Genomic DNA, 23,259 nt, shown 5'->3' on the forward strand with positions numbered 1-23,259 from the left:
GGAAAATAGCAATAGCACTTAGACTTATATATCACTTCACAGTGCTTTACAGCCCTCTCTAAGCGGTTTACAGAGTCAGCCTCTTGTGTTCTGACCTAGGTTTCCTGAGTCATTTAAAACACACGAGTAGTCCCAAAAACCTCTTTTATTGCAACAGCTGTGAATTCTGTTCATTCACAGGTGAGTCCCAATTAGTTGTAAAGAGTCCTTTGGTGAGAAGTCCTTCGGGATAATCACTCACCTTTTTCTCCCTTGACACGCTGCCAAAGACCTAATTGGCAAAGCCACACAGAGTCCAGAATCAAAGCTTCAGGCTTTTAAGCTGAACCGAATGAACAAACGTTGCTTCCTGCAAAGGCCCACGTGCCTTCGGTCCTCTTTTAAGTCTTATGGGAGGAGCCAATCATCTCCTAGCCCTACTCCTGAGTCGTCCCTTTTGTCTTAGCTGTTCTTGCTTTCTGGCAGCTGTGCACATGCGCACACTGGGAACAAGCTGTTCCTCTGCCTCGCTGAGGTCTGACTCTGGAGACTCCGGAGGCAGCATGTACCTCCCAGAATACAGAGCCCTCATCCGAGCCTTCCCCAGACTCCAGGACTGACCCATGGTCCTCCTCAGCCTCCTCACTGTCCAACTCTGCTGCCAGCTCCGCAGGCTGCTGGTGGACCACAACATCCTGCCAACAATCTGGGTCCTCATTTTACCCACCTCGGAAGGATGGAAGGCTGATTCAACCTTGTGCCTGGTGAGATTCAAACTGCCAAATTGCAGTCAGCCGGGAGTCAGCAGAAGTAGCCTGCACTACTGCACTCTAATCTGCACCACCGTGACTCTTATAGATCAAGAAGAGAATGAATATTCCTAATCACATACACACCTGGGAACTCCTACTTCTCCAATGAAATGTTCCCCAATGAAACCATTACATACATGTGCCACAGTATGGCAGTAAACTTTATAACCTCTGTAAGTATGGACTACCAATTTCAGTCCCTATTCTGATGCTGGGCCCATCATTTGCTGCTTGCACGATGGGTATTGAACACTCCACCCCGGATATTTGGGCCCTGGATCTCAGGCCAGTAGTCCAACCCTTGCTGCATTACAGTGAAGTTTCCTTCCCAATGTACTGTACTGTAGGTCTATTGGATGACAATTCTGGATATCTGAAGTTGGATACCTTTCATTTATTGTATTCTATTTTGAGTGGATTTTACCTATTTTTGCCATTGGGCATGATCTTGCTTTCTCAGTAGAGTGCTTGCCTCTTTGTCTCCTGGGCCATGTCCTTTGGTTATGCAAACCTCCCAGCGACAGTTTGTACACATTGATGCATTGATGCATGTTGGGAGTAACCAGGGAGTAGTGATGGCATGAGAGTATGTGGGGGCGGGGGAAGAAGTAAGGGTGGATTTTATGACCCTGTTAAAAGAGTCCGTATATGGTGCTCCACCTCTGCTGGGCTAAGAGACTCTCCCTGACATGTCGACACACAGTCTGGGAATGACAAATCATTGAAGAGAGTGTTTGTCATTCTCATTCTGAAGCCTTGTGACAGAGAGGTAATCTAATTGATTTGGTCAAATTTAATAGCCTTGTTAAATTCTGGGACGAAAGCAAAGGAACAAACTTCCTCTAACTGCACACACCTGATCTAAATTCAGGGTTACAGCAAGGAGTTGGTCTCTGGGCCAGCATCCAGGACCCCACATGCTGGGGGCTCCAAAGGGCCATTCCAAAGTTTCACGTCAGTTGCATTGGCAAACAAGGCCCATCAACAGCAGATGGATTATGAATGCAGGAGATGGCAATCTGACACATATCTTCATAGAGTGTCAGCACATCTATTTGATGAAAGCTCCTTTCTTTCTTCTTATTTTAAGAGGAATGCTCAAGGTAAGGTAGAGAGATACAAATGCTCCTTCTAGCCTATCATATTTTCAAAGTCACATTATCTTTTTCTAAAACAGAATGGCATTTACTCCACTCCATAAATGGCTTTAGCATCTGAGCAGTAGAAGCCAGCTCGATTTTATCCTGATAGTCATGGCCTCAGTCTTAAATGTGAAGTGGGTAAGGCCAGATTGAAAACAATCTTTTTTTCTGTGCAGAAGCAGTGGAAGAACATGAAATAGCAATGGCCAGGGTCTGATGCACTTCAGTAACTTAATAATTAGAAGCATCCCCCACCATTAATAATACAATTAAGTTAAGCAAAAATGTTCCCTGATTCAGTGTCCCTAAGGTGTGTGGGACTTTTAACTACTGATTAGGCTGGCAGGAATTTTGGGGGATGTAGTTCCAGAATATATAAAGGGTTCCTTTGTTTTACCCTATGGATGATGTGGCAGCACAATTCACTTATTGAGCAACATGGTCATTATGGTAGCTATGGTCCATTGTGATTTCATCCTCCTCCTCCAAGGGATTCTTATTATGCTTGTCACCCCTGCCTTTTGAGGAGGTACTTCCGGGTGCTAATCTTTCTGGAGTAGACACGGATTCTGACAACCAATAACCCAGTCTGACTTCCACTCTGAGCTGGCTTAGGGGTATTGAGCATGATACAAATATCCTAGGAGACCTCACCGTATACATTTTGAATTAGAGAAACTGTTTCCATGCTATTACTATGCAGTATCACACTATTTCTAGAACTTCTCTCACACTGCTGTTTGAACCCAGCCATTAAAGTTTGTAATCCATATATAGTTGATGGCTAAGAGAGATGTGTTTAATCATATCAGTAGTGGTTTGTACATGAACCATAGTTTAAAAAATCCCCACGACTTAGTATGGCGGGTGCATTCAATTCACACTCTGGACGGCAACAAATAGAATCTCCAGTGATCCACTGGGGCTTGTTTGCCAAACAAGATATTCTGGATTGCTGGATTTTGATGCTGCTCGAGTTGCTTGATGAATGTCATGTGCATGTGTTGTACGTGTGTTGCATTGTGACTCCGTCTTTTTTGGGTCTCTTAATGGCATTCAGTGTCTTTCACTGGTGTCCTTCTGAAATGCTTTGCCAGAATGAGACTCCGATCGAACTTGCTCCCAGTTGCTTCATGATGTCAATTTTAAAACACATGCAAGTGATAAAATTTACCCTTTTAGAATGGCTTGCTAAGAAGATAGAACAGGCCTCCTTAATTGCTACCTTCTGGAATCACTCTGAATAACTGGAACAAAGCCAGTGCACTTTCAGCACAGACAGTCATCCAAGAGCTTAATGAAATCTATTGAAATTCAAATAAATACTTTACTAGATCCTGCACCAAGCAGGGATTGGTACAGATAAATCATGAACACTGTGACTGTATGAAATGCCATGGATCAGCAAAGAGGTGGAAGACCTTAAGTAGGAGAGAATTTCTTTGATTGGACCAGCCAATGCCATCTCTGGTCTTCTCTACCAATTCCATTCCCCAATCTCTCCAACATATTTGAAGTTGCTCATAAAATTGCCTTCAGTCTTGCCAACCCCAGAAGACAGGGGTCACTCTGGACCAATCAATACTCTCTCTAGGTGTCCATTATGGACTGTGTGTTTGTGTGTGCGCGCATATGTGTGTGAAATTCTTTGCCTCCAAGGGCAGCAAAACTCCCCTCTTCTCCATTTCATGCCAAAAAAGAAATACCAAACAAAAGTACTTCTCACTCCCCCACCCCCACTTTCCACTCTGATCGGAAATTCTGGGAAAGGGGAGAGAGGATTTTGTGAAACAAAACAAAGCTTTGAAAACATTCCTAACATTCTTTTGTCATGTTTAAAAGCTTCTATAGGTGGAAAGGAGAACGGCCTATAGCACTTTTGCAGCTGCATATTTTTCCAAAGCTTGTAACCATGGTTATAGAATAGATGACTACACTGGGAAAGAGGGGAACAGAAATACAGTACTGTACATAACTCAGGCTGTAGAAAGGCAACTCTAAGCCCTGAAGTTGGGATGAAAACGCAAACCACCATTCTGTCGATCAGAAAGGTTGGCAGTTCGGCGGTTTGAATCCCTAGTATAGGTCTCTTGCGTGAGCAGGGGGTTGGACTAGATGACCTCCAAGGTCCCTTCCAACTCTGTTACTGCTGTTGGAAGAAACACCCTTCTAGGTTCTGCTCCAAGTGGGGAAACAGACACTGGAAACATGGAGACTGCTTGGAAAGATGGTTTAATGGTGGACAGGATCACATGGCTTGAGTTCCTGAACAGAAAAGGGGCAGATACAGCGAGTTTTTCAGGTTTTATGCTGTCTCTGGTTTTGAACTTCCTGGGGCCCAGAAAGAGTACTTTGATTGGTTGTCAGACTCCCAGGGGGTGGGGGTCTTGCTGGCTGATGGTCACATGTGCTTCCCAGGTCACATGTGGTGAGTTTCTGCTGCTATTGTGTAGAGGGCTAATCCTATCTTTGTTGGATCTTTGGCAATTCCTACTATGGCTCTGTCTGAAGGAGGCAGATCTTTGTTATGTAGAATAGACTGGCCCAGGCCTTAATGGCCCATTGACAAAGGGTGGGGGCAGGAAGATGGGAGCTCCTTTGTCTGTAAAATATGCTTCTCCATTTCTCATCCAGGGAAATATAATATTCTGCCTTTTTCATATTTCCTAAAATATTTCACTCTTCCAGGAAAAGGGTGGGTGCTAACTTCTTACACTGCTACTGTTACTAATACCATTCAGTCAGTGTCGCACGCGGGTGGGGGGGGGAGAAATCAATTTTCACTTAGCTTTCAGAACATCCCAGTCACCCCACTATCCAGCCAAACCCCACTATCCAGCCAAAATGTTCAATCAGTTCTCCAAACAAGCCAGCAACCAACAACCTGGAATCAAAAGCCTGGTGCAGCTTGAAATGGGCTCAACGTTATTGTATGGAGGTGTCCTCTGTGCACCATGAGGAGATCAGAAGCCAGATTGAGAACGATCATGGAAAGGTCCCATGTTTTCCCGGCATTATGTTTTTAGCATGCTTAAAATAACACGTTGGCTTTAAAATAGCTTTTTAAATGGGCGTCTGTAATGGATGAGACAACACTACACCCAAGACAAGGGAAATGACTGCAGTGCAACACAAAACAAAAACAAAAACAAAAAAAACAGCCCCAAACAAAACAAAAAAACTCTCCACAACATTCTAACAAAGACAAGTGCTCCCTCACACCCTGCCAAAATCCCTCAATTTAGCTATCATCAATCTGGGTGTATGTTTTCACTTATTTGTTGTCTATTTTCTGCTTTCCTAAAAGCAAAGCTACACGCCTGTAATTGAAGAAACAGCTTCATTCCTGCTGTGTTTGGGGCAACCTAGTCTCTCTGGGTAGCTTCTCTGAATGGTAAGCTGGCGTTCTAGGGACACAGAGAAAGTTCTGTTTCATTTTCCTAAATGATCGTGTCCTGCCCTGCCATCAGCAGTGTTCTAGAATGTCTTCATTGGGAGAGATAAGCATGTTTCCGCTTGGTGAACTCTATTTGGGGGTCCAGGAAAGTTATCCCTTGCCCAGCTCTGTGATATTTGAAACCTCATTTACTTGTCTGTGGGACCCAAAGGTGCTTTTTCAAGAGGCAGCTGGACATTCTGGTTTTTCTTTGAAGACATTTCGCATCTCATCCAAGAAGCTTTGTCTATGGGACAGAAAGGGATTGAAAAAAAAACCCCATTAACACTGTTAATGGTTTTCCTTTAAAAGTAAGAGAAATAATCCATCTGTTTAGAAAGCACAGGTTGAAGAACATTATCATGAATGAGAAATGTCTTAGATATGCCCACTTTGGAATACCCTCTCCCCTCCCCCAACTTAAAGGGGCTTGTTTCTGAATAGAGCTGACTTGTAAGTCGAGTTACTTTTTGTGAAGTTTGTGGTCAGTTGTCATGCTGAATTTATGGCTGAGTGAGGCCTGGGTTAATAGCAGCTTGTTTCTGATACTCCTGCTAGCAGATTGTTCAGCATTAAGACTAAATAGTTTGGGTGCTTGGAATCCCAATGTATTATGCAGGATGTAGTGTTACTGTATGGTATTAGGCGGGTTCTACTTACCTTTACTACTGGTTCGCATCACGCCTGTGCGCTCATGCTCGCTTCGCTCACGCCAGCTCTTCTGTGCATGCACAGATCACCTATAATGACATCCGGGTCAGTGGGCAGAGCCTCCTGCCGGTTTTACTACCAGTTCTTGTGAACCGGTCCGAACTGGGGGCAACCCACCACTGGTATCAAGTCAAATGACATCAGTAAAATAGATCTCTGAATTAACTTTGACATTTGATTACATTGCATTAACTTTATTATCTTGAGATAGGTAATAAATAGGTAGATGTTAGCTAGTTAGTTAGATTTTTTTTAATTAAATCCTTTAAGCAAGAAGATAAAAGCTAACACAAATTAGTAGAAAGTAAGAAAAAAGAAAAAAAAAGACAGAGGGCAAGAAAGGAACAAAGTTAAAAGAACATAGAAAAGAAACATACAGAAGTGGCTTCTGATATTCTTCACAGCAGTTATAAACACAAGTATATTTTGACCTCTAAGGTTACATCATATCATTTTTTAATAATTATCCTATCTAATCATCAAAACCATAGGTCACAAGTTCATTGTTTTCATTTTTATGCAAATCCATAAGAGACATTCAATCAGCAATACATATGGTTTTAGGTTTTAGGTTTTATTTGATTTGTATACCGCCCTACTCCCGAAGGACTCAGGGCGGTGAACAGCCAACAATAAAATACATAAATACACAAAATTTAAAAACCCGATAAAATCAAATTAAACTTTTTGGCCCAGACAAATTAAAATACCCCAATAATTTAAAAACAGATTAAAATTTACATATTTTAAAAAGGGAAGAGATCAGGCCAAGCCCGCTTGATGGAATAAAAAGGTCTTCACAGCACGGCGGAAGGAACACAGATCCGGGATCCTCCGTATCTCCGGGGGGAGCTCATTCCAGATGGTAGGTGCCCCCACAGAGAAGGCTCTCCCCCTAGGGGCCGCCAGTCGACACTGTTTGGCTGACGGCACCCGGAGGAGTCCCTCTCTATGAGAGCGTACTGGCCGGTGGGAGGCTATTGGTGGTAGTAGGCGGTCCCGTAAATAACCAGGCCCTAAGCCATGGAGCGCTTTAAAGGTGGTAACCAAAACCTTGAAGCGCACCCGGAAGACCACCGGGAGCCAGTGCAGCTCGCGCAGGAGAGGTGTTACATGGGAGCGCCATGTCGCTCCCATTACCACCCGCGCGGCTGCACTCTGCGCCAGTTGGAGCCTCCGGGTGCTCCTCAAGGGGAGCCCCATGTAGAGAGCATTACAATAGTCCAGGCGGGAGGTGACGAGGGCATGAGTGACCGTGCGTAACGAGTCCCGATCCAGAAAGGGACGCAACTGGCGAATCAGGCGGACCTGATAAAAAATCCTCCCGGTCACGGCCGTCAAGTGCTCTTCTAAAGACAGCCGTGAATCCAGGAGGACGCCCAAGTTGCGAGCCCTCTCCGTGGGGGCCAATGATTCGCCCCCAATAGTCAGTGATGGCGTCAACTGGCTATATCGGGACGTCGGAAACCACAGCCACTCGGTCTTGGATGGGTTGAGCCTGAGCCTGTTCCTCCCCATCCAGATCCGTACGGCCTCCAGGCACCGGGACATCACTTCAAGGGCATATAGATAAAGTCTTCTCTCTAATCAAAGAAGTTAATTTATCCATTTCCGCAAAATCTTTAAACTTCACCAGCCATTCCTCTGTAGTAGGTGGTGTCGCATTTTTTCATCTTTATTCATACCGTAATCTCTCTGCTGTGACTTTGAAACCATGCTTCTAGCCCTTGTCAACCTCCCCAGACTACCTCTGCCTCCTTTTTGTTGTTGTTGTACCACTTAGGAGGCTGCAAAGGGATAGGGTGGAGTGAGGGGTCTTTTTCCTCTATCAATGGGGTGGAGTGCTAAGCAAATCGATGTTTCTCATAGATTGCCAATCTGCCTTTGTGCTTCACATGAAATCAGTAAGCAGGATATCAGTAAAGTGAAGGAGATCAGCAAAGGAGAGGGATTTTTGAACAGGGTTGAGAAGGCACATCTAAAGGGAAGGATGTCTTTTGTTCACAAAGCCATTGATCTTTTGTTGGGATTGGTGATGCTCAAAGCTGCAAGACTTAGCATTCCACTCCTTAGTCATTTATACCTTTTGGAGGATTGTGTGATATGTGCTTGTGCCTTAGCAAATACAGGAACCCTCCCATTTTTTATTGTAACCAGGAGCCAGAGCTAGGAACAGCCTATGTGCTGAAAAATAATTGTTACATATAGTAAATAGGGATCTGACAATGAATTCTCAGTAAGGCTGGTTCTTTCTTAGCTCTAGACCAGGGTGGGGGCGGGTGGGAAGAGGATAGTGGTGATATTACTTTTCCCCAGGGAATTTTCCAGTCTCATAAATCTGGCTCAGAATGATGAGTTAGAAGAACGGAAGATCGCTTTGAATTAAGTGCAATATTGCCTGTTGTTCAACTCAAGCTGTGCATTGTCTGGGGCTGGTCAACAGATTTATTGCCCATAATAAAAAATAATAATCTAACAGAAGAAGTACAGGTCTGAAAACATGCATGGTCTATTTTGGAATGATGCATTTCAATGAATTTTTTCCTGCAAGAAATGTGGCATGAAACTTTTGATACGGATTCCAGGGCCGCTTTTTCACTCTCCCCACCTCAGCGTCTCTTCCTCAGTGTGGTCCTCCTTGCAAAGCCACGAAGCGCTGATGTACTGAGAAATGCTCCCCTCCAGCTAATTAACAAGGGAGTAAAAAAAATAGACATTCAGCTGGTTGTCATGCTAGCTTCACGCTGCATGTGTTGTTGCATTTTTTTAAAAAAAGGATTTGCAAAATTTGAAGAAGACCTATTGGCAGGTACCAGTGGAAAGAAAGAAAATTGAAGAGAAAAAGAAAAAAGTTTTCTAACCTCCACACTCCAGAAATATGTTACTGATTATTCTCTCTGCACCATTTCTAGGCTAGAAATTAATTGGATGTCTAACGGCAACTATCCCAGTAATAGAGCAAAACTAGGAGCTGGACAAATCCTTTGTGCCGAGAACACTTCAGAGTTTCTCTAGCAGACTGTCTTGAGGGCCCAATCATTCTGGACTCCCTAAACCATGGGTGTCAAACTCGCTGCATCACGTTGCCGTCACGTGACATTTCACGATGTTTTCCCCATTCACAGAGCTGGGGTGGGCGTGGCCTGCGCATGACACATCCAGCCCACAGGCCACCAGTTTGACATCCCTGCGCGGCCTAAACACTATTTCTGACTTCCATTTTCCTGAGAGTTGACTTAAATATTCAAAGGGTGTGTGTGGAGAGGGTGGCTGATTAAGTTTTATTTTAGATTATCATGATCTTGGACACTTCTAATTTTTCCCCAACATTCAACCAGTTCTCTACCTAGAGAAAACATATATTTCTTTTGCTCATTCTTTTCTGTGAGAGCTACTGTAGGAAAGAGAGAAGAGTGTGATTGGGAAGTGGGAATGTGACACCCTTGTGCTTAGGTGTCTCCTGACTGTGTGAAGGGCTGACTTGATCTCCAGAGTGGACCGTCAAAGAAGCCCATCCTGGGGCCTTTTTGTCACGAAGTAGGGCAATAGGGAGGGGCATTGAAGAGAGATGAAGGTGGCCTTGCTGGCCACCGAGCTATGGCGAAGCACATCAGCAAGGCCACCTTCACCTCTCTTCAATGCCCCTCCCTATTGCCTTTTCATTTAGAAAGCCTGGCAAATGGCCCAATTCAAAGGAGAGAGGGAAGGAATTTCCTTACATTGGAAATATTGTAGCACTGTTTCTTTATAAAGACAAGATAAGGCAAAATCACCATTATTCTGCTTTAAAAAAGAAGAAGAAAGAAACGCTCATAGCAGGCAAGACAAACAATGGAAATGAAAACAAAATCAAGGCAACTAAAATCTGTAAACAACAGGGGAAAATCAGTTAATTGAGGCTCAGGTCAAGTAACTTTGCTAATTATTTTTAGCACGAAGAATGCTTTACATACTATGTCAATAAGAATTTAGTAAGTAAAATGGACTTCTCTGAGTTGCTTTGATCTGACTTTGGACTGTGTTCCCTAACTTGTTGCTCTTCCAAAATGGTGGGACTCCAATTCCTGGACTTGCTGAGCTAGCATGCTGACCCTGAACCTTTTCACTCTTTTGATCTTAGGCGTGTGTGTGTGTGTGTGCACACTACATTACACAATGCAATACTATACCATGCTACACTTGTTATTGACATTAATTTTTGATTCTCCCATTTCTTTTGTTTCTCTACATAGGAGGAATACATGGCTTACTTCCTCAGAAGTGCCAAGTGATGGTGCTGCTGAACCCATGGAGTGGAGCAGGAGAGGCCCTGCATCTATTCACCTCTCAAGTTCAGCCTATGTTGACAGAAGCCAGCATCGGATTCCATAAGTTTGTCACTGGTGAGTCTTGTAGATGGCTCAGAGCAACTTAGGGAAACTGGTTTAGTACAGGTAGTCCTTGACTTACAATAGTTCATTTAGCAATGGCACTGACTTATGATCCTTTTTTCACACTTACGACCATTGCAGCATCCCTGTGATCATGTGATCAAAATTAGGATATTTATGATGGTTGCTGTGTCCTGGGGTCATGTGATCACCTTTTGTGAACGTCTGACAAGCAAAGTCAATGGGGAAGCCAGATTCACTTACCAACTTACCAACCTTGTTATTAACTTAACAAATGCAGTGATTTACTTAACTGTGGCAAGAAAAGTTGTAAAATGGAACAACATTCGCTTAACAAATATCTCACTTAACAACATAAATGTTGGGCTTGATTGTAGTTGTAAATTGAAGATTACCTATAGATATGGCTCAGACTTCCATTTCCAGTTCTGTTCACTCATTTTGCCTTTGGCCAAGCCTGGGTAGAATGACATTATTGGATACTCTTATGTTGTAGAACTCTTTGCAGTTTCAATGTATGAGCGTAAGTAGTTAATTCAACCTGCTTCAGTTCTCCTTATGTGGAGGTTATAGTTACAATGAACTGTGTAATTCTGTGTAAAAAACATAACATGTATGACTAAGTTAAAGCTATCATCCCAGTTAAGCTTATGGCAATAAAGACCACAATAATGGGAAGATGCTGGATTTGGAAAATAGGGCATGTCTGAAAACTGTAATTGTATCAGCACAAAGTCACTAAGTAAGAAACTCCAATTATCTGACTGCCTTGTGTATCAACTTTGTCAACTTCTCTGGCATCCTGTCTGTTTCTGGGCTCACTTTAAAGCAGTGGCTTCATTAATATAACTCTCAATAGTTAGGGATCAGGTTATCTGAAGGATTGCCAGCTTGTCATGTGGAATCCTCCCCAGATCTTTCCAGATTCCTCCAGCTGGTATCATAAGATAGTTTTCCATATTCTCTTCTTGTAAACATACTGGATTAGATTTGTTGATTTCTTTTTTTCTCTCTTTAACTGCCCAGATCACTTTCTGTAAAATTTGCTTGAAAACAAATGGTTTTAGCAAACAGATAAACAAGGGAGTTGATTAAATCAACCGAAGCAATGGAGAGAGTGAGAGAGAGAGGGAGGGAGGGAGGGATAGAGAATGTAAGAAGAAAGACGGCTGTGTATTTGTGGACTAACTTAGAACTTATACTCCATCTGAATTAACATCATTTACAAGACATATAAGTTTTGTTTTGTCTTTCTCCTCAGAGAAACATAATCATGCTTGGGATTTGGCAAGGGAGGAGGATATGTCCAAATGGGACGCTGTGGTCATTATGGCTGGAGACGGCTTGCTTCATGAGGTAAGGAACAGGGCAGATGGTTGTAGAGACTTTATGGTGTCATTGCTCCAGTACATGTCCTCCTCATTTAAAAAAACAAACGTTTTATTGGTGAAACAAAACAACCAGAAGACATGATGAAATACAATCCTAAATATAACAGCACTAATAAAATCAGAAAAGAATATACAGAATAGTGATTAAATGAGAGGCACTGAAAGAAACTAAAAATGTATCCATAAACTTTTAATAGCAATCTAGCTCAATACTTTAATGTGTTATTCTATCTAACCCTGTAGGCTAATTATTGCTCCATCTTCTCAGTTTTGGTGCAATGTTATTTCAATACAATATATTTATGACATATACATAGATTCTTAGTATTTTATTATTTAGTGCCTTATTGTAATGCTTGATCAGCAGAAGCAATAACAGAACCGGGTACAATGGGCTTTTTTAAAGTTACCATTTTAAAATACTGCTCAAATTTGGAGTTGAGATTTTATTTCTCTATTTTACCACTATGTTCATAATTTTGAACTTGGACTTGATTTCCTAACTAAGGGCACAAAAGTTAAACTGGGAATGAGCAGTTTTTTACTTTTACCTTTACAAGGATGGACTGAACAAATTTGCAGAGATGCTTCAGAAAGCAGAATCAAGAAGCTGCCTGGGTTTCTCCCTTCCCCTCCTCCTCCTCCTCCTCCTCCTCCTCCTCCTCCTCCTCCTCCTCCTCCTCCTCCTCCTCCTCCTCCTCCTCCTCCTCCTCCTCCTCCTCCTTCTTCTTCTTCTTTTACAAGAAAAGAATTTCCCTCATCTTCACAGTTGGGGAGAAATTCTTGATGCACTTCAAGAAGGAAGCCATGAGTCCAGATGATTATAAACTCCCATGGTTTTGAAACAAATCCCCTTTGGCTCTGGAGCTGATAGGGTGAATTCCCTTTAACTGACTTCAGTGGGAGCTAAAGGGATAGCAGAGCGGCTGGGTGGGGAATGGAGAAAAGTGTAGGGAAGAGGGGGAACATTCCTGTCTAGGACTTCAGGACAGAATTTTTGCCACACCTTAGTAGAACTCCTCTCAGTGTCTCTGACAGTCCTACTCTGATTCCTGATCAAGATTCTCCTCTTTTTTTAGCAACAGAAGACAAAACAACTGTACAATTTTAACTAGCAATGCTGAATCCAAGAAGCAGAATTAGTGAATTTTAAGTTAAATTGGATTATTTGAATTGGCAGATTTTATAGCTTTGTCATAAGCACTATTGATGAGAATGTGGGGTTAACAGGGAGAAGCTTGTCATTATTGCATATTTATTTCAATCTGTCATGTGGGGTTAAACTAAATCTTATAGCGTTGAATGCTGCTTGCTGAAAACAAGGTCTTTCAAAAGGCTTTTTGCAGAACCCCAGAATTTTGCAACAACAGAGGTTCTATAAGGGCAAACAAACAAACAAACAAACAAACAGATAAAAGAGAAACATTTGCTCAGATGCATTGCTTCTTGATCAGGGGTCCTGGGATGTTTTTTTTTTTAAACTAATAGTTTAAATAGGACTTATTTCCAGCCTTGCAACTTGTGTATACTGTAAAGGCTGACCCAAATTTGAATCACACTCCTGAGTCTGAGTCACATAGATTCTTTGTCCCAATAAGTATGTTGAAAGTGACTGGCTGCTTCCGTAGTGATCATTGTTCAATGCAGCCAAAGTCCAGTTTAGATGCAAAACCAGACTTCTTTGGTTCTGATTTCTGATCAGACTTCTGATTGACTGTCATCTGTGTCTTTCAGGTAATCAATGGCCTGATGGAGCGTCCTGACTGGAAGACTGCGATCCAGAAGCCTCTTTGCATTCTCCCAGGAGGCTCTGGGAATGCTTTAGCTGCTTCACTTAATCACTATGCTAGGTATGGCATCTCCTAAAGATTTCTTGCACTGTTTGTACTATTACAAATGAGGCCACTCTCTCTCAGGGCCATCCCTACTCTTAGCACAGACTAGTGAATAACTGGAAAGAGAAATGGAAGGAGGGTCTTTCTGTCCTCCTGGCAATACAGTCTCCCTTGAATTGAACTTGGCTTTTGGTGATTTCCTGAACACACCACTGTAGTTTTTCTAGCAATGAAAGGCATTGTTCTTGCCCTCTTCTGAATGTTTTTAGGTTTCCAGTTTGACCTGTAACCTGGGTTTTCTTGATATTTTAAATTTATTTTTAACATTTCTGAACTGTCCATCTCCCTCAGAGAGGGAGTATACAACAAAATATTAAAATATAAGAACAGTATATAAAAGTTAAAAAAAAAAGGCAAGGATGATAAAAACACTGTTAAAATTAATTAAAAGGCAAAGGGAGGGCTCGCAGGGCACTAGGCAGCCTCATGACTGCATGCTCCTCTGTGCTCCCCATATAAGGTGGCAGAGCCATACTTTAACAGGAGACTGGAGGCTTCCTATCTCACCTCTGGGGGAAAGAATATCCCCTCAGAAGTGAGACTTCTGGGTGCAACGGCCGAGAAGGCTCTCTTCCTTGACCCTGCCCGGTTCTTGTAGTTTTAATCCATTTTGTAGTATTGTAGTTTCCATCCATTTATTCAGTCACGGAATTGAACCTAATTAGGGTTTCTAAATTAGCCAGTACTGCCTCCTGCTTTAGCTGCCTTTAAGTAGGAATATTCAGTGCCTTTATGTTGCTGCTGTTAGACAGATTCTGCACCTCAAATTTTGCAGGGAGGACTCTGTGACTCATTTGCAACCTTTTGCATTGCTCATCACCAACCCAAGGCCTACGATCTGGCCATTGCCAGATGGAAACCCTGCCTGGTCTTCCATTGGTGCCCGAGAGCCTGTGGGCCTTTCGGATTGGAGCAAGAGTCGTTCCTTCTTTCTGCTTTGTGAGGCAGCCATAGGTAGAGCAGTTTCACACCAGCCCTTCCTCTGACTGACACGGTGCATAATATTTCCTTGGAGTGGTATCATGTGTCATTTTAAAGAGAGGTGTGGGGGAAGTTCTTCTCTTCCAAAGCTTCCTTTATTACTAACTAGTCTTTGGCTCAGCTTTCAATAATCTTCCAGAAGCTACGGCTCCTCCCATCTCCCTCTGTGCTGGCCTCTCTGCCCTTTGCACAGCAGGCCTCCTATTCCATCTGCTCTGTGGCTAATTCCCCCCCACCCCACCCCCGCTTCCCTTTGAGGAGGGAGGGTGAATGAGGTGTGTTGAGGGTATTCTGGAGGGGCTATTTTCCTTTCTGTTACACTGGCTCAGCCACCTGATGGTCTCTTAAGATAAATGCTCTGGTATCATCATGGCGGAGAAACAAGACCAGAGGAAACAAGTCTGGGTCCTGTCAAACAGCCTCAGCCGGAAAATGAGTCACTCTTAAGCTTTAGATACATTGCAACCCTGCCTTCTTCAACATGGTACATTCAAATGCATTTGACTCAGCTAGGAAGAGCATCAAGCAGAGAAAGCTAATTATTCACTAGGAAAAGGGACGGATTGTTTTTCCATCCCCTTTCCTCCTTTCTGCTCTTTGAGGGTTGTATTTCAGTCACCCCGCTCTGCAACTGGATGCTCTAGTAGAGTTGTACCACTGACTCCTCCATGAAATCTCTCCAGGACAAAGGCTGTTGGTGGTGTCCATGATGGTTAATACTACTTGCCAAGGCTTGAAATTTAGAAGGCATCTGGTTGCTTTTCCCTTGCCCTAACTGGTTCATTGAACTGCTGTAATTTGATAAATGAGCTAAAATATCTCAAAGGAATTCTCTAATCCCAACACGTGGTCTCCAAGAAAGGCTGACCAGACATTATAGAAAGTTAGTTAAAAGGCCAAAGTGTGTAATCCTAAAGTCTTTCTACTGGAATCTAGAAATGCTCTGACGTCAAAATGGGATCACTTTCAGAAGGAGGAAAAGTGAGATGCAAACTGAGATATCGAATACTTATCTTAATCATGCAGAAATTACTTGCAGAGTTATCATGCTGAGTGGTAGTTCTCTAAATTATTCTTGAAGAAATCATTTGTATTGAAAACAGCTACAGAAATTATTTTAAGAGCAGCATGTATATGAATTTAATGGTTATTTAATCTGGATTTTTCCCAACAGCAATATTCTTTTTACATAAATTAGATCTCAGCTACACCCCCAATACCTGGCATTGGCCCATGTTAGTGAAATCTGTTTCCTGTTTCGAAAGTTTATTGCTGATGGTGCACTTTTTAATGGCAATACTCCTATCATGCTCAATGGCCTTGCTTCTACCTAGGAATGAAGTGTATGAGCCCTCCTATCAAGATTTACAATGTTCACTTATCTTTATCTTCTTTCAAAGAAATTAGGATCATTTTTTGGCAACTCTGCCTCATTTAACTGAGATAGGGTGAATGTCTCAGGGTAATTTCAGGTATCTGTTCCTTTAAGCCTTTCAAATACTGGAAAAGAAACATGTTTTCTGTGAGTCTTTGGAAGTCTTTGGAAACTGCCCTCCCCACATCATCAAATATTGCCCATCACTTTCTGATCTCTGCCCTCTACTGAACCCAACAAAAAGACTGCTTCTTTACTAGAAGAAGCCTTTACTAAAAGACAACTGGAAGTGCTCACCTGATCTCCTTACATCCCATTCGCCCCTTTGTCCTTTGTGACAATCCTTGCTGTAAGCAAGTCCAAATACTTTTCTTTCATGTTCTTTTGATTACATTAAGAAGCATATGTTCAAATTGTAGCTGTTGCAGTCATTCCATCCTAAAGACGTCCAATTGTTTGCTGTCTTCTACTGCCATTATTTTAACTATCCACACACTTCCTAATTCATATAAATTCCTATTGAATTATTTTCCTCTTTAATTCCCTCAAACTCCTGCCTGTGAATCCTCTCATCATTGGAAAATCCTGTGATGGGGGAGAGGGGGAAGTACTGCAAAGCTGCTCATGTGTCAGAAACCCCTAGCAATCTTCTACATGCAGTACCACCATTGCCAACACACTGCCATTTTGACACATACAAGCACTTGTTCTCATTCCAGAATTACATTTAAACTGAAGAACCAGTCAAGTTGAACATCTCTTTTAAGGCGATACCTTTATTGAGCTTTCTGAATGCTTTATTTGTCTGTGAGCAGACATGCTTTTGAGTCACTGTTGACTCCTGGCGACTACCTGGACAAGTCCCTACAGTTTTCTTGGCAAGATTTTTGGGAAGTGGTTTGCCATGGCCTCCTTCCAGGGCTTAGCATGACTGAGTAAGTCACCCAGCTGGCTTCCTTTCAAGACAGTATTAGAACTCAGAGTCTTCCAGGTTTTAGCCTAATGCTTTAACTGCTACACCAAACTGGCTTTCACTGAATGCTTACAACAAACTCCTTTTAAAGCCATCAGTAAGCTAAGACAGGTGCTGCTTTAACATGGCTATAAGCCTAAGCAAGGAGTAAGGACTGACTTTGTCTTTTAGAAGTTTTTGCTAGGGGTCAGCCTTGACTTTCATCTTCACATACTGGAGCTTTCTTCTCAAACCTATACAGAATTAATGTAAGGGTTCTAGAATGGCAGTGATAAAAGCTTCCTTCAAATCAAATGCAACTACCGCTCTTTGAACTCTGGTTATATTTATTAGACAGAATGTTAAGGTTACAAGAATTCCAGTGAGAACTATGCTTTTAAATGTGGCATCAACATGGGTACAATTCATGACAGCAATGCCCTCTTTTGGATTTTTGTTGTGGTTGGAAGGCTATTGCTTTTGTGAAGATGATGTTCTCTGCATTTCTTCATTCTTCCTTTCTCTGCTGAAAACGTAGGTGCTTTTTTTCTTCAAGTTAAAAGGGGGAAAATATTGGGAGACCTGTCAGCTCCTAGAAGTCAAACAGACCCCTTGCAACAGGATGCTATGCACATCCATCGCTAATATTCAAGGAGTGGTTGACAACTTTCATCTCTAGCCTAAAGTGCTACTGCTGTGACAATGACATCTTAAATCTTTGGGTTGCTGGAAGAGGCTTTTAGCTAAAGGCAATTATAAGAGGTCATTTATCAAGAATGTCTGAAGTGTTGCAATTGTACTAGAATTTGTATTATCTCTGTACTAGGTTTGCTACCCATTGCAGTAATGGTGATTCTCATTATATAACCTTGCCATATGCAAGTAGCATCATGTAAGTGGCATTGACATAGAGCAGGGGTGTCAAACTCGCATCATCACGTGATATATCGTGACTTTACCCTCCTTCGCTAAACTGGGCATGGGTGTGGCTAGCTTGTGATGCATCCAGTCCTCGGGCTGCAAGTTTGACAGCCCTGACATAAAGTATGTTTTATACGGTAGATGTTACAGGTATGAGCTCAGCTGTTCCTCCAAGTTCAATATTCTTGCATGTTTCTGATGGGAGAAATCAAGCAAAGGAAAACAGTTCTGGGGTAGCAGCTGCCTTCAGAGAGAGGCACTGATCTTTATTTCTGGCTTGTGAGGAGCACATCTACAAACCCACTGTGAACATGATTACTCCAGATGACTTTAGGTTTTTTCTTTTTATTACATTAAAACATTTTATCTTGGGGGTGATATTTGGAGGAATTAAGGATGCATGTCGTGCAACCTTGGCATTAAGGAGCAGGGGAGGACAGCTGGGGGCCTGTAATATATAGGAGAGGAGGCTGCTTTAATGGTAGGTCATGTTTTTTAGTATATGCTTATGCTTAGCCGCTTACATAGGGCTGTAAAAAGCACTATGAAGTGGTATATAAGTCTAAGTGCTCTTGCTATCTTAAACACATTGGAAAAGTAGTTTTGTGCTGGTTTTCTGCACTACGTTATACTTCTCCCCATGGGTGGGCTTACACATCCCGCTAAGTAATGAAGTGGCTTGTCCAGTTTTCATTTAGCATGATATGCGAATCCTAAATTTGCAAGTATAGATTGGGGTTTATAGCTCAATGTTATGCCCAAAGAGTTACTAGGCATGTGGAGTGGCTTGTTCAAGAAATCATGGTTTAACCTAGGCTGTCCTTCCCTCTCTTTCCCCATTACAGCAAAAGTCATGTGGCAAAGGAGGAACTATTGATGAATTGCACCTACTTCTTATGCAAAGGCCTGCATGCTCCCATGGACCTCGTTTCCCTCCGCACGGCCTCAGGCAAGCGTCTCTTCTCCTTCCTTAGCTTTGGCTGGGGTTTTGTCTCTGACGTGGACATTACCAGCGAGAGGTACCGTAAATTGGGTAGTGCCCGTTTTACAGTGGGCACGTTCCAACTTCTCACGTCACTCCAAGTTTACAAGGGCCGCCTCTCCTACCTGCCAGCTGAAGTACAAAGCTCTGCCTCAAATTCCTTGCCTCCTACAGAGGTGAATACCTGCACTTCACCTCAGCATCCTCACTGGGTCTCCACTGCTAACGGGAAATCTCCTGTCAACATCCTCCCTCAGCCTGCATCTCCCCTCCTGAAGGAGGATTCTGTGCTGGAAGACTCCTTGTTGGTGCCCTTTGAGCAGCCAGTTCCCAAGCACTGGACTGTCGTCCCTGAGGAGGAATTTGTTTCTATAGTTGGCATTCAGCAATCCCACCTGGGAACAGACTTTATTATAGCTCCCACAGCCAAGCTGTTTGATGATGCCATCCATCTCTTCTATGTAACTGCTGGCATTTCCCGGATGGGAATGCTCCGGTTATTCATGGCCGTGGAAAAAGGGAATCAGTTGGCTCTTAACAGCCCTCATGTCCACTACGTGCCCGTGAAAGCCTTTCGGCTGGAGCCCCTAGAGCCCAAGGGGTTTATGACAGTAGACGGCGAGGTGTTGACATGTGAGCCAGTGCAAGGACAAATACACAACCGGCTAGCCCGTATTATTAGTGGATCCTGAATGAGCATCAGGAAGAAACAGTGGAAAGAGTTTTGTAACACCACTGTGACACTCGGGAAAGTTGTGAAGGTATCTCCAAACGCTGCATCTACTGCATTCAAAACACCATCAGCATTGTTGACAGGGACAATTCTCAGGGAGAGCTTGTCTTTTTCTGCAACTTTTAATTGCGATGCAAATAGTGGAGGAGCTTGTCTTGCCCATGACGTGTCCCTAAGCTGCCGTGCAGTGAAAGAGGCAAATTTAGAGTCTCCTTGCCCTCTGCATTGCTATAGCAGAAGTATGCCTTCCAATTAAACCAAAGCCACTTCGCACACCCTTCTGTCTGGATAAAGGTGTCTTAATCCTTTGCCATTCGGAGGACCAATTTTATGATTTTGTAAGGAGTATAAAAGACATACATACATGCCTTGTGTGTGGTTGCTTATATTCCTATGGAGAAATGAAAGACCTATTTTGAAAAAAAATGTCTGTCATCGATGGTGTGATTTTGGATTGCTCTTATCAAAAGGTAAAGCACTTAATGTAACATTTCACCATCTTTATCATTCAAATGCTGATAGGTAATTGAAACATAGCCGGACAACTTTCTCCAGGACACAACAGTTCTTCAATTAGATGCACATTTGATCAACAACTTGTAGGTTATTTCCATAAAAGTCCAAAGTGGCATCTTTAGGCATTCACCTTTCTTGCATATATTCCTGGCTAACATTTGTAATAACATAGTCCATCTGATAAACTATAGATTATTGGTAGATTAAAAGCAGCTTAAATGGCCATCTTTTTATTGTAGCCTGCTGTTTCTTTTTAAACTGCTAATGCAGACAACTTATAGTTAAGGGCAAGACAGTTTGGGGAGGGTTGTGGTGTCAAGGCTATCGATAGTTACAATTAGAGCCCAAACTGCTATTATCAATCTAAAAATATGAAAAATGGACAGAAAGAACATACACTTCCCAAAATCTCTGGATTGAGCAGTATAGAACTCGTCATAATAAAGGAGAATTTGGAGAATGAATGCTTTAACTACTGTTTCCCCGAAAATAAGACCCTGTCTTATATTTTTTTGAACCCTGAAATAAGCACTTGGGCCTATTGCCATGTGCTCAAAAGCCCAATTGGGCTTATTATCAGGGGATGTCTTATTTTGGGGGAAACCGGGTATACGGTTGCTTTCAATTTACATTCAAAGCCTTTATGATTGGACCTATAACATAATGTAAGACGTGGGCTGAAAGTGCTTTTGAAGCAGAACTGAGAATTCCTACTCATCAACCCTAATGCAATTCTTTGAAGAATTATGTGTGTCCCCCCAAAAGTAGGGTCAGATCCTGGTGAACAGTTCAGAAGTTTCAATCAGTCTCAGAGGAATTTAGAGACGTAGATTTGCTACAAATCCCCCAACTCTGCAGCTTTTATAATCCAAACTGTTAAGGAAATTAAAGTAGACAAAATGTGGTTTCCTGTCCTCATAAACTATTTTGAGGAAAAATAAATCCCTATATGTACTGTATATATATCAGATAGCATTGATTGCTATCCTAGGAAAGCATCAGATCTGAAGTTATGTAACGTATCTTTAAATAGAATCAAACTGAAGTCCTGGTGACTTAAACATATCCATGTAGTGCTATTGGCAAGAATATAAAATTGCTTTGTCATGGCCTCCTTCGGGGTGGGGTGCTGGTGTTTATTCAACTCCCAAGTCCAGTGGAGAGCACAGGTACTCCCCGACCCTGCTTAGCTTTTAAGATAGGTTGACCTTGTGCTGCCATCTGCCAAATAGGATTTTATTCTAGCACTAACTTTGTAAGGGTTGTAGATATTACCTATATTACCTAAGATATCTATTACTAGATATTATTGGCCACATTTTGAATGGCTAATAATTAAGATTTGCAAATACGTGAACAGATGTTTACTGAGTTTTGTTATGAATAGCATTCCCCTGATATCGCTATGTACAGATATATCTCTTCAAGAGGATTTACTAGTCTTGAAGTCTGCATAGCATCTACTTGGACTTCTACTGTTTAATATTAGGCTGATTTCTTACAGATTTTAAAAGCAATACAAAGCACATGCAAGTTGAATTGGCTTTCGCATTTGGCATGTATTACAAGTAGTGGAGACTATACTTTAAGATGGGGCATATGTATCTTACATTTGATAAACACTGGCTTTCTGAAACAGCTAAGTTACCAGGCTGGTTACTACAAATTTGCAAAAATCAAGAGAGAGGCAGAGTGTAAAAGTATTTAAAGCACAAACTGGGATGTGGAGGCCAGATAAATACATCAATACAAGCAATTGTTACTTAATCTGTCTGTTAGGAAAAAAATAAGAGCAGAGAGCACATATAATGGTCACTGGGACATACAGGCATAGATAAGAGAACCAATTTCCAGTGCAACATCATGCTAAACATAAGGGGGTAGCAATGAAGAGAGTTCTACTTTCCCCCAGGCCATTTTAAAACCGTTGAGTCAAATAGTTGCTGCTTGGATGACTTTGACAAAAGTGTCAGCCTCAGGGGAAACATTTGTAATTCAAAACAATGAACCATTATCCAGGGCAGTCTAAAACTCAGGAATGAGTTCTATCAGCATGTTGAGCTCGAAGAGAAAAGGGGCAAAGCAGCTGACTTCTGTTTTCACAGACAAAATCTAGTTTTCATATCATGCACCTGAGGCAAGTTTGTGCCTGATCTGTATCATTGCAAAGATCTTTAATCTTGTGTGATTAAAAAGGGTGAAAAAAAAAGTTTGGAGCAGCTTTTAAAAGTGCTAGTGGATTGACTCTGTAAGAGGCCTCAATTGCTTTACTTCCCAGGCCTTTCAGAGGACAGAAACTAGACAGCCAAATAATACGTGTGTGCATCCTCATCAATATTTATTTTACGAGGTCATTATTTTAGTGTAAGGATAGTGTACATCACTCCACTTTTTGGTAACTTCCATAATAGTTTATGTTGTCTTCTAGAACAGAGATGAAGATTGTGATAAATCAGTCATTAAGGGGTGTCTTAATGATATTTTAACATTTTCTTGATGCACCTTGCTAAAAAAAAAAAGGAATTGTGTGTGTGCAAATGTAAAGAAGGATTACTGTGTTGCATAAATTTATGTATGCTCTGAGAGAGATAAATGTGCCTCTCCTATCCAAAACTGGCCAAAGTTAAGAAAAAAAGAGCCTTCTGATTGCAAAATACACAAACAGGAATATGACCCAATATGCACATTAACACAGCAACCAAGAAAAGTGGGATTGTTTAACAGATAATCAACACAATTATTGTTGAAGCTTCAACCGTAGTAAAGGTAGCTGACAGTGAAATTGAGGAGATGGTGAAGTTTAGCACCTTGAAAATTTAAAGGCGAGAAGGAAGGGTTCCAGAGAAGCCCTCCTAGTGAACGTATTATAGCATTCACAAGCCCTACAAGGTAAATGGTGATCCTGGGAAAGACATGTCACTCAAACCCTTTTGACATGCTGACATCCCTTTCAGAGTTTCAGGGTTACATAAACCTGACGCTTCAAGCTGAAACGACACACAGCATGAACAGCCAAATCTATGAACAGCGGCGAACGTAACA

The 23,259-nt window shown here is 42.1% G+C and overlaps 1 protein-coding gene across 1 annotated transcript in view; it reads left to right on the forward strand.

The window, feature by feature from the left end:
- The window catches only part of SPHK1 (sphingosine kinase 1), a 35,211-nt gene extending 14,771 nt beyond the window's left edge, over window positions 1-20,440 (forward strand). Inside the window, exons 2-5 of the mRNA XM_034408572.2 lie at window positions 10,313-10,462; window positions 11,733-11,827; window positions 13,597-13,712; window positions 18,832-20,440. Of these exons, the coding sequence (XP_034264463.2) occupies window positions 10,313-10,462; window positions 11,733-11,827; window positions 13,597-13,712; window positions 18,832-19,660 (1,190 nt within the window). The 3' untranslated portion in view covers window positions 19,661-20,440. The remainder of the gene's footprint in view (window positions 1-10,312; window positions 10,463-11,732; window positions 11,828-13,596; window positions 13,713-18,831) is intronic.
- The last annotated feature ends 2,819 nt before the right edge of the window (window positions 20,441-23,259 follow it).

This window comes from Pantherophis guttatus, chromosome 2 (genome assembly GCF_059756535.1).
Source record: "Pantherophis guttatus breed Tessera chromosome 2, ASM5975653v1, whole genome shotgun sequence".
NCBI lineage: Eukaryota > Metazoa > Chordata > Lepidosauria > Squamata > Colubridae > Pantherophis > Pantherophis guttatus.